Source organism: Anopheles stephensi, chromosome 3 (genome assembly GCF_013141755.1).
Source record: "Anopheles stephensi strain Indian chromosome 3, UCI_ANSTEP_V1.0, whole genome shotgun sequence".
Lineage (NCBI taxonomy): Eukaryota > Metazoa > Arthropoda > Insecta > Diptera > Culicidae > Anopheles > Anopheles stephensi.
In genome coordinates this window covers 46,927,822-46,939,982 of record NC_050203.1, presented here as the reverse complement: position 1 = coordinate 46,939,982, position 12,161 = coordinate 46,927,822, and the positions used below count along the sequence as shown (strand labels likewise).

Below are 12,161 nucleotides of genomic sequence, written 5' to 3'. Positions count from 1 at the left end.
AGGAGGTCCCGGGCTCAATATTTTATCGATACGCGCCCCGTTCAGGTCAGGTTGACGCTTTCGTTTCGGCTGGTGGTGGTGATGTATCGTCGTCAGGATACGGGAGACGAGCGAACCAAAAAAAAAAGGAAACAATTCCGCCCATTTCTGTCCCACACCGGTTGGAACCGATAGAAAGTAGAGGAAAGTGGAACGAACAAGAAAAAAAGCAACATACAATTCGTCCAATGCTCGGGGCAAACAAAGAAAAAGGAAATGCAAATAAAACGCGCAGCGATATAAATTTTTATGTGATCCTGATTTTCGTCTCGTTTCGTTCGCGGCACTGGACGGAAATGAAGCAAATAAGAAGCAACAAAACAAAACAAATACCAAAACAAGAATCTCATTTGCAGCAGCGGTCGCTGGGAAGCGGGCGCGAACAGTCCAGGGCGCGAACAGGATTTGTTTGCAATTGCGAAACGCCGAACACCGGCACATAAAGAGTCCGGGATTAGGCATTAAGCTTGTTTTATTTTTATTTATGCACACGGGGGTGATTTTTTACTCTCCCATGCTCTTTCTCGCCCACAGCTATTGCGTTCGTTGCATTGTTCGTCACAAGAACCGGAACCGGCACCGGGCGGGGCAGGTTGCCTGCGAAATCGTTTTCGGAAAAATAGTGTTCGCCTTTTGATGTACGATGGTGCCGCGATAATGCCGCACGCTAACCCGATGCAAATTGAGATTGTTATTGTGCGGTGATTGTGGCAATAAATGTTTCGCGCAAGTGTGGCCATGCATCGTGGTCATGCTCGTTTGGCCGAAAAACCACACAGCAGGGTGCACAGATCGATCGGTGTATGTGTGTGTTTTATTTGAACATTTCGGGAGCTACAATTTTAGTGGCCAACAGTCATTCGGCGAGCTAGGCTGTAGGATGAACGTGACTTGATGCGTTGTTGCGACTGTTGGCGGGCAAAATGCGATTTCATACAAGGGTGGTATTTGGAATAGGGGAGAGCAAGGAATACAAGCATTTGTTATTTGTTTGTTTTAACGGTAAGTTCGTTGTTTATACTTTTATGTGTTGTAAGTTTTATGACTGTCCTGATATAACAAATAGCCAAATTCAAATAAGATAACTCAACTTAAAGATTCCCAGGGCTTTTACGATTACGCCTATTAAACGTCAGCGTTAATTATTAGTTTAGAAAGCATTTTGTGATTTTATACGCATCTTGTCATTAGGACAGTTCTATTGCAGTAAAATTCTATCGGTTTAAAACACTTTTCCCGAAACGCTTACTGGAAACATAAATTGCAATCGGCACATAACTCAACCGTCGCCACTTACCGTAGGGGCAGAGACACTGATAAGCGTTTCCTTCGTGTCCTTGTGATAAATCGACGCAAATTCCGTTGTTCGTGCAGGGCGATGGGCTACAGGCATCAATCTCCTCGCAGTGTGTGCCGGCAAATCCGCTGCAGCACTGGCATTCGTATCCCTCCTGCAGGCGCAATTGCAGCAAACAATCGGGGCGGATAAGCGCAGCCACAGTCACAGAAGCACACAGGAAAGAGAAAAAGAAGGGCAAAAAGTCAAAGTGTGAGAAATCAATAGAAAATGCAACAATGGCACGTATCCCTGCGTTTCGGCGCTTCCGCCACCCGAAACACTCGAATGCTGCAAAGGCTAGAATGCGATACGGATGAAATCATCCCTTTGCTGACGACGCCCCCAAGTCTGCATTGTCGTCGTCGCCCGTTCCGCCATAGCACTTCCATCAACGGCAACATCAGCAGCAGCAGCATCAGCAATGGCATTATCATCATCATTACCATGACAAATGCGGTAACAGCGCGCTGGCATAGACTGGTAGCGCTCAGCCCGCCGAAGGACGATCAGCCTTGGTGGACGGCGCGCTCGCACACAGTGGCTTGACAGCGTCGGGCATAAAATGTGCTTAATGCTTTACCGTCGTCCTCCGCCTCGGCTACGACAATTCTCCATTAATGAGGTCACTATTTCATTTCGGCCCATCCCGAACGACGCGGTGGTGCGCATTCGGGCGTCATCGGTTTCCGGTCATGGTCAACGAGCATAATAAACGTTGATGAGCTGCCCGGATTGATTCGAGCTCACGCTAATGCCACATTTGTTGTGCAGTACTTTTTTTTAACGAATTTCGACCGACTGGATGCTGGTCAGCGTGTGAATCAGTTTCGATGGTCGTTTCTTATTTCGCGACATGATCACTGGGCGTTGGAACGTTTGGTCGGTCGTTTCAGGATGATGAGTGACGCAGCCGCAGCAGCAGCAGCAGCAGCACTTTAACTTACCATGGAATTGTTCGAGTAGCATACACCCTTTCCGGAGCAGTCAGCATTTTCACCACAGTTGTCCGACTTAACGGTCACCTTCAGACGAACGCACTGTTGGCCCCACTGCTCCGAGACGACTGAAATGGAAGAAAAAGAAGGACGCGCCTGTTGTAATAATGGTCACTTTTGACGATGAGTTGAACCGAACACCATTCTCGAAACAATTGAATCGCATCTCCACCGAACCACTGGGTGGTTACGGGTGTGCCAAAAACTTTATTCCCATTTCGAACTGAAGAGAGTTTATTGAACGATATCTTTGACGGGGAAAGTTTGAGTTCTCAGTCACAAATGACATGATCATAATTTCAGCAAAGAAAAACACCAACTTCGTGGTCTTGAAACTACATTTAATAACCTTACTTTTTGTCTCCAATAAGCTTGTTTTGCTTTTTAAGACATAAATGCTAGTTACAGACTTGCAATTTGCGCGAATTCTTCGTCAAAAAGTAGTAATATTTCGAGCTGTTTACCCTTCTTCGTATTTTATTTTAATATGCCCAGCACTTACAAGAAAGGTATACCCGGATAAGGTTCCATTTCTGTTTTGATTTTCGCCTAATGATCCGTTAAAATAGCTTGCAAAGTATCGACAAACAAGGGACAAAAAGTTTTATCTGTTACCACTGGGCGCCCCGGTTTTACTTCACACCACCACCTAATGATGATTCTATTATCAAATTAACGATATTCATTCGTGTCACGTAAGCTACCTTCGCCGTTGTCGAAGCGCAAAATGTGTTCGAGCAAGATAAAAACACCATCTTTCGGTGGACCCTCCACTGGCTCCGGGCTAATCGGTTTCTCAGTTAACGGACACCGACGGTTCAGTGCTTATTTTCTGCTGCCCCAGCAAAATGGCTGTATCGGAACATCTCCCAAGTGCCGGATACCGACCGAAAGTACGTACCGACAAGTTTTGCGTTTCGGGAACGACCCCGGGAAACCTTTCGAGACCTTCCGCTTTTAACGGGCATCCGAAAAGCAAAACCGCCATCATTCTCGCATCAAACTCGGGTGTGGTTGGGGCCGAGATAGACAGGCAGCAAAAAAAAAAGACAACGAATGTACGGAAACGTAACGACTCGAAATCATCGAAAGTGAGAGAGTCCGGATTGGGCCTGCGGTAACGCGCCGGCAAAGGGTCCAACTAATGAGACGCACACCCAAATCGGCCGCAGCCACCGTTTGCTGGAAGGCGCGAAAGGAAACATGAGATAGATCTTACTTACCAATTAGTAGATTAATTCCCTCCGTCAGATCCTTGTCGTAAAGGGTGACCAACTTCTTGCCGTCGGCCACCAGCGGTGTAATGTCGAGCAGGACGCCTTCGGTAATGTCGCAGTTCTCGTGCCCGAGCCGGGTAACTTGATAAACGGCAGTGGTCGTGTGATGGGCGCTGATTTTAATTAAAAAGGTGGACAGAAATAGTGGCGTGAAATCGAGGATGTAAGAGAACATGGTAGGGGTTCCCGGGTAGAACGGGGAGCAAGAAAAATGATGATTTATTTCGTGTGCAACGCGCTGGAAAATGGTAAGATGCTTCTCCGCCCTGCGCCAACAACCGTACCGACCGGATACATTACGGGCTTCCGGTGAGGGATGTGAAAATGAGCGTAACCACTTGCAATAAATGACGCTTAGCGCTCGGGGGGTCGTTGTGGGTATATCGGTTTAAAAACCCGGTGCGGCTATCGGATTACCTCGTGTGCAGTCGTGAGGGAGAATATTCTCACCGGTGCTCCCAAAAAGGGAATGCTTGAGGCTGACGTTTGTTTCGTATGGCTAGTACGGCAAAAGCTGACGAGATGAAAGCTATCCGAATGGCGTACTATATATGCAGCCAGTATTCCAACTAATCTCGTCATCTTCTGTTTGACTTTCAGCCCAAAAAGGTAGTAGTGCGGTGCGGGTAATGTTTCGGGGAGGCGTTTACTAGGAAATGCGATTGCTGGACGTAATTTTGATGTGGTGCGCAGTTTTTGTGAGGCTTCCAGATAATTAACCCGAGAGATGTAATGAAATTTGACCGTGATCACTACCAAAACCCAGGTACTGAACAGTCTGGGGCGGTGAGCTACACTGGGATCGTTGTATTAATAGCTACAATTTCGGGCTGCTTCAGCTAGAGTTATTAATGTAATCAACGTAAATCCAGGATACAGAAGGCGCAAGGCAACGCCCGGTAGCGTCTAATGCCGTTCGCTTGAACGAACGGTACCCTCTGAGACTATAATATTTGGCAATAAGTCAACCGTCAAGGCGTGCTTTGGTTGAGTTATCGTCTCCAATTGTGGCCATTTTCCTTCCTGGCGAACAGTGGGGAGGAAGACATTAAGCATTTGAAGACTCTCGCATTGGAACCGCACACCATCACCACTCTACAAAAAATGAATCAAATGTCAGAATGCACAGATTTGGTTTGATAATTTTAAAGCATATTTTTTCGTCACGGAAAATACTGGCGACATTTATGACCAGCAACAAGAAACACATTCACAGCAAAGCAAGCTGGCAATGGAATGTTATGGCACTGAAAATTGTGAAAGATTCTTGGGCGAACTCACCCTTCCGACGACCTGTTGTAGTTCGAGGGTATCAAATGATGATCGTCAATTTCTACGATGAGCACATCGCCCGACTGAATGTCCGCCGTTCCTTCCCAGGAAATGGTGGTCGGAGTGCAGCTCGATCCGGCCGAACAATCTTCAGGGGTCTGGAAGAAGACAAACGTTAGCGGAATGAATGTGAAATAGTTGAAAATGTAAGAATTGGGTTTGATTGACTTTTATTCTTAATATTGGTTTATCAATTATTTATATGATTTTCTGCACGAAACATTACCATAACAGAACAACATCATTGTGCATATCAGTCCCAATTGGTTGTAAAGGTAGACATGTGTCGGTGTCGTATTCCCAAGCCATATTACGTTTGTTACACGAATTAAACTACGCAAGCAAACAAGAAATCTGATAACTGGTAAACAAGAATACGATCGTTTCCGAGGATATTTCTCGACTACAAAGACGCAAAAGCCCTTACACAATAAGGACAACTGCCGGCCCTAGTGTTTCCCCAGCTTGCCTTCCACAGCCAAACTTCCTGTCGGAGAACAAATAGTCCACATTCCTGTTACTTCTTGCGCTTGCCGTTGGGTATCTGGAGTTTGGTAGAATATGCCGGAGAGATGGAATGTTGCACAAGAATGCTGGAGGATTGTGCTCCATGGTGTGAGAGCGAGTGAGAGAGAGGATGAGGAATCAAAGGATAAGTTGTGCAGATGGCCCAGCTGTCGTTTTTTGTTGTTATCTATTTATCAATTCTATAGCTCGCAGAACCCAGCCTCACAAATGATGATGGGCTGGATTTACTTCCAAGAAGGCGAAGCACCATTTTCAGCACTAGAGCCATCATCCACTGGGAGTGCGTAAGCTGGACATTAACCACTCGGGTCGTCCGGTCCGAAATAATGCTTACCAGTGCGCGTGCCAAAAATTGACGTACCCTCGCACAACATAAGCTTCACAAACGTCAAAAACATTGCTGTCACGTACGCGTTACGCGGCAAGTCCTTGGTCAAATCTATAAACTTTGTGACAGCTTAATGGATACCTCAGTCTATTGTCCGGAAGGTCCAGCAAGTGATCGTAAGAACAAATGATATCTTGAGCGAGGATGGGTTTGCTTTTGTTGCTTGCCTATGCGGAGAATAACTGTGGCTCACAGATGTGTTTAAAAATTACCTCGAAACCAGCACAGGAAAAGTTACGCCAGACGTCCACAATCCTCCGAGGTATGTAACTTAACTGTGTGCAGTGCTTTAATCGGACTTATTAGCGTATCATGTATGACATGCATGATAAATACCGATTGTGCAAGTGCCCACGCATGGGGACTGCCACCGACGCGAAGCTCATGCATATGCCATATCATTAAAACCGTGTCGATTGGTGGTCCGCGGTCGTAATTCTTCCGCGAGCCCAGGACACATTTGCTCCGCAATATGGGTGGATGAATTGTGGGATTTGGAAGCGATAAATTAACAGCGCAGATTTGCATACAAATTGAAATATTATCACTAGCCCGAAGTAGGGTTGACCGTGTGCGCGATGGTGCCAAACTCAACGGACCATATCTCGCAACATTCGCCACGATAATCGGACTAGGGCGAGCAGGTAAGCAGGTGGTGGATCGGACGGACAGCTAGCATAGCGATAAGGTGCGGATGGTTGGTTTGAGCGTGTTTTCATTATGCTACTCCTTGAAACGAGAACCATACGGCCAATCTCGTCCCACACACACATACGCTGGACGGAAGTGTTGGCGAAGATGCGTTATGCCAGCGAACCATAAATTCGATGTGCCCGCTGGTACATCGATGGGCTGTCATTAAGTCAATGATGATGAATGGACTATCATCTTATATTAGCCCTTACTAGTGCAACGAGCCGCCACAAGTATTGACCCGAAAAGGGAGAAGGGATCGGACACCGCGAGACGTTTGAAAATCTGCTAGAAATGCCAATCAAAGTCATTCGTGACTCATAGATACTACGCAAATAGCAATCATATCGAATAAAAGCTCTAATTACCATCATCAAGCACTTTCAGTGCGGCAAAACGATCCTCAGTTTACATTTATCGAGGCTATTAACAGAAGGAAAGAGCGAGAGCGAGAGAGAGAGAGAGAGAGAGAGAGAGAGTGTGAAAGGTACACAATCAAAAGCAGCAAAAAACGACTGCATACTAATTCTTTATATATATTCTCCGTTGGCTCTTCGTGGAATTTTTCACAAGCTTCTTCACAACATCAAACGTAGTTTGGTCAAATATTTTGCATAAAAATAAATTTACCACCGGTGAAAAAAATGAAGCGAATGAACGAAGAACTGAATGGTCAAATAACTGATTCAGAGATGCGCGAAAAATGAAGAGGAAACGAAACCAGTGCCAGGGTTGAAACAAAATTTCACGAAACGTTCACTTTAATTTATACCGGCTGAAGAAAACTAGCGGATCGGAACGTAAAAATGAAACCGATGGTGCATCTCGAAACGATGGAGAATGGTGTTGGATCGTTTTTATCGTTTGCTTCTGTCCCGCTCGCATTCAAACGAGCAACAGAAAAGGTAGTTTTTGTGGGCGAGAAAGAGCCACCACGGTAGAGCCCTCGCTTGATAAATAGGTTGTGAAATATTATTGAAGCAAAGCGAAAAATTGTAAGAATTCTTTGAATTCGCTGGAATCGTGACACTGCAACGGTACTGCCATCCTTGAACAGTTCTTGTAAATGTTTCTTTCTGCTTAAAATTAGCTTTAGAGAACGATAGAATTCAACACTATCAAATATTGAATCCTTTGCTTTGATATCGGCTGGGGTTAAACAATATCCCATCGACACGAACCGATGAAACATGCATCAGGTTTGGTAGTTTACATTAGTTTCCCCGTGATAGGTTCACATAATTTATGGTACTTTTTATTTTTACTGGTCTGTTCTTTTTTGTGTGTGCAAACTTTATGATCCAATATTACAAAACATATACCAAGCGGGTGCCATTATTTAGCGTTACCAAAAGCCCATTTCACAGCAGCGGATATTGTTCGGTCATTTCTCTAATGAAATATGGATAAAGTCATCCCGTGGCCCCTCATCGAGCGGGATGGATAATAAAACGGGTTAGCAAACAGCAGGAAAAAACTGTAGCAACATAAACACCCAACTTTCCGACCGATGGGTACTTTCGTATTAATTAATTTATTAGGTGGAAATTTCGACGGTTTCTGCAGTTTCTTCCTGCTCGGGCGCGGGCGCGCTCGCGTTGATGAGAGTAACAACAGTGAACGCGGGTCGGCAAAAAGGCGTTACTTTTCAGCGGTTTCTCTGGCGCGGTTTCTTGGTGTGCCTTAATTAAATCTCTAGCTTTTTTTGCACTTTTCGATTATAATTCCGTAAACACACGATCGGTTTCCATTTTTCACTCGCAACACTACTCAATTGTAGACGGAATGGCGTGAACCGTTGATGCCATGTAATGCCAGACAAGTCTTGGCAGCGGATGCGATGCGCTCATTCAAATTTCGTATCATATTTCGTGTGCAAAACACGAGATTATTCATCGATATTTTCGGCTTTAGAGCCACTTGCATTAAAAGCGATGATGTGGTGGTTTTTAAAGTTATTTTATACGCATCATAAGCGTCACGGTTTCGTGGTAGGTAATGCGTGTGTAGCAATTCTTTGTCCGATTCTTGTACCCTTTGCAGGAGGAGAAGAATCAACTAAAATGAATCGCTTTTCTGTTTTGAATGGATTTCAAACGCAAGATTTGAGTGCAGTGTTTATTGAAGCACTGTGGCACATTGATGGTGTGTAATTTAATGAAAAAACCCAACGATTAAATAAATGAATAAATTGCAGTTATAAAAAAAATAAAAGTGCCAAATCGAGTTAAATTTTATATGCCATTTGAGGTTTTATACAACTGCTATAAACTGATTGGCCTGCTCTTCAAATTGGCGCTTGAAAGAGCCATCCTGAAGACTCAAAGGTAAAAACTTCTAGGACCATCCTCTATACGTCAATCCAGATCCTGGTGAAGGCTCTTGACATAGAGAACATTGGTTTCAAGACACAAAACCGCGGGTTGGAGATTAACGAGCCAAGAATAAGAATGACAGCACCACCAGCGGCCGTGCTAACAAACACTGATTCACGCAAAAGCAGGTGATACAAATAGCGCCGGTCTTCACACGGCAGAACCAGGGTTCTAAACTCATTTGGGCCGTTCCTCCATAGTGAGGACTTCCTATCTAACTAGGCGGTATCAAAAAGTCTACTAGCCAGAAATGGCAGGAAGACCAAAGAAGAAGAAGTGATGCTCGGCTTAGGGTTTGAGATCCATGACTCTTTTTGTGGTCCCACAAGTTCTCTTACCTAACTCCTATTCCGTCACGCCCTCGTAGTGCAGGATGTAATGTGCCCCACGAGTTATTCCCAGCCCCTTGAGCAGATGGTGGAGCATAACTCAACAGGAGGGAGGAGTGTAGAACGGGCAACCGGGCTGGCTGAACGATAAACCGAACTGCCACGAAGCCCTCCAGAGGTACCTGGGAGCTTGAGCGCAGGGCCAGTCACCCTTGCTCAAGTATTAATCGTACTACAGAAAGCTTAATTTTTTTTATCAACAAGCGGCCCTGCCAACAAACACTCATTTGCACAGAGGTGCTACACCTTTGAAGTCGTAGATGTTGAGTGCTGGCTGCCAACAGGTCTTATTACACCCTAAGGAAAGCGCAGGAAGAAGCTTCACTTAGAATATCTGTCGCGACGGAGTATCCTGCACGAACTGCATAGAACATTTTTAGTCCCAGACGAACCCCTCTTAGCTGCGTTCGAGCGGAAGATGCTCAGAAGATTTATTGGCCCCATATATGAGGAAGGACAGTGGAGAAGCCGCTACAATTAGAAACTCTAATAGCTGTACGATTATTTCACCATTATACAGCCAATTAGACTCGCCAAGCTCCGGTGGGCCGGTTATGTCATGAGATTGACACCGGGCGACCCAACTCGGAAAGCCTTTTTTGGCCGTGAACACAGACAGAGGAGGCGTGGCAGGCTCAAACTGAGATGAGATATAATGGCATCGATGTGCCCGCCAGAAAGGCTGAAATATTCGATTTGCAGACGACGGCGCTAGACCGAGAGTGTAATTGAGGATTGTTGCAGCAGCTACAAAAGTTTGTATCATATTATTTTTTTATGTTTTAAAAAGGGTGTCGAGTGGTATGTGCACTATGCTCGGATTGTCAAGAAATATAACTGCTTTTCATGTGAAGAGGTTGTCTTCATATTAAATTTCATAAAATTCATATTCATAAAAAGGGTGTATGGGTGGAAAAAAATCATCATTTTATTATTATTATAAAAGAAAAGTATAGATTGTGTACAGTAGATTGCAGTTGTAAGGTTGCTTAAAGCAATTGTAAAAAGATATATAAACAATTTTAATGTTAAGACAACAAGTTTAAGGGATCGTTTGATGTCTTTAAATCCTCACCAATAGCACATTCCTAATTGTTTAAAGCGAATAAAAAAGGTTTAATAAAACAAAACTAATGACAACTTATAATGTTTGAACGAATTAATGTAATTTCTTGTAGTATTCTGCACAGATTAAGCCACGTTAAGTAACGAAATTTGATTAGTTTGTGTGTGAGTGCGTGTTGTTGAGCTGCAAAATTTTAAAATCTCATTTTACAAACGTCCTGCAGATGAAACATCATATCACACGAGTACCCTTTTTCCTAACCGCAGTGACCTTGCACGAGCCTCGTTCTCGCGCACTCGGAGATTAACTGCATGATTGCAGCAGGGCAAAAGAAGATAATTACGAAACATTACACCGGCGGGCAAGTGCACAGCGAAAGCTGCTACCACATTCCGCATTCCTCTTCATTTTGTAACACCTGGACGTGAAGGAACGCATTTGGTACGAGGTGAACCCCTTTTCACATTGGCTTCTGCTTTACAACCACCCTCGGTCGCAATTTACTTGCTAGCTTTGCTCCTTGTTTTTGTACCAGCGGCCACACCGAGCGGCGGAAAAAGGGAAAATTTCTCATCGGTTGAGTTAACAACAACAGGAAGAGGCAGCACTTTGTCGTATGTTACATTTGCTGTAGGCCCGTGTTGTACGCCCACGGTGATACCGCATGAAGCAAATGCGATGAGCTGATTTATAACGAACAACCTGAATTGTTATAGCATTGTTTAGGCAACCAACTACGAACACGCCCTCAAATTATCGTAAAGTATTGTTATTTAAAATACAATACAACCTATTCAAAACAGTTTGAACAGTTATTTTGAATTGAAAAAAAAACTATAGAACTATAGAATCAATTTCTAAATTGATATACTATAATCGCGTGGCGTACTGTATTTCACATCACCACCACACGGCCAATTTGCTGTGACTGTGACGCTTTAAAACCGACCGCTTTCAACGGACGGAATTGTTTTTACTTTGCCCATAGTGCGGCCGGAACATGGCGCTCCGGCACTGCTGATGGCATGAAAAGACACATCGTAAATGGCGCATTCAAAATGGTGTATTCCGGCTGTTGTTGACAAGTGAACGGAAGATAAAGCAAATGGTGTATGGGTAGTACGTTTTATTATCCGTGCGCCGGGCGGGTACACGTTATGCGGTCGTCGGGATAAGATTTTCCTGTCCCATTCCGTGTGAGTTCTTTCGGGTCGTTTCATCGGCAGTTGTCGACAGTTGCTTCGCGTCACTTGTGTGCATTGTTTTGGGATTTAACATGTCAGCCTTTGTGCGACCGTGTTTATCAAAAACGAAACGAATTGCACGCTAAGACACGGTGCGTACTAATCAAAAGTGCGTGGCAGCACAGTCACAGTACGAGTACTTTCCAAATTGAATGTGATAAGAGTGAATTTTTATCGTATGTTCACATTACAATATTAAGATTTTGGCGTTTGGTTGAGCTTTTGATGACTTTTTTTGCTCTATTCCTTTGAACATTTGCCGAAGAAACCTAAATTAACGACATTCGACCGTTCGGCCATTCTTGTGGTATGACACAACCACTCAACCATGCACAAAAACACCAAATAATCCGACGAATCGCTACTAGCATAAAAGTGCACTTTAAAGATAAAGCGTACGAACGTAAGCGAAAAACGAACCAACGAATCAGCAAAGAGAAACACAGTTCCCATAAAGGAAGCGATAACAAAATTAATTCAATTAGTTTTCGTTTTT

At 44.3% G+C, this 12,161-nt stretch overlaps 1 protein-coding gene across 7 annotated transcripts in view; it reads right to left on the bottom strand.

The window, feature by feature from the left end:
• LOC118511257 (serine-rich adhesin for platelets-like) overlaps window positions 1–12,161 on the bottom strand; it is a 51,630-nt gene that overhangs the window by 19,744 nt on the left and 19,725 nt on the right. For all 7 annotated transcript variants that reach the window (XM_036054126.1, XM_036054122.1, XM_036054123.1 and 4 more), the window contains 4 exons: window positions 4,932–5,080; window positions 3,597–3,763; window positions 2,323–2,441; window positions 1,337–1,490 (listed from right to left, as the gene is read on the bottom strand). In XM_036054126.1, coding sequence (XP_035910019.1) covers window positions 1,337–1,490; window positions 2,323–2,441; window positions 3,597–3,763; window positions 4,932–5,080 — 589 coding nt within the window. The remainder of the gene's footprint in view (window positions 1–1,336; window positions 1,491–2,322; window positions 2,442–3,596; window positions 3,764–4,931; window positions 5,081–12,161) is intronic.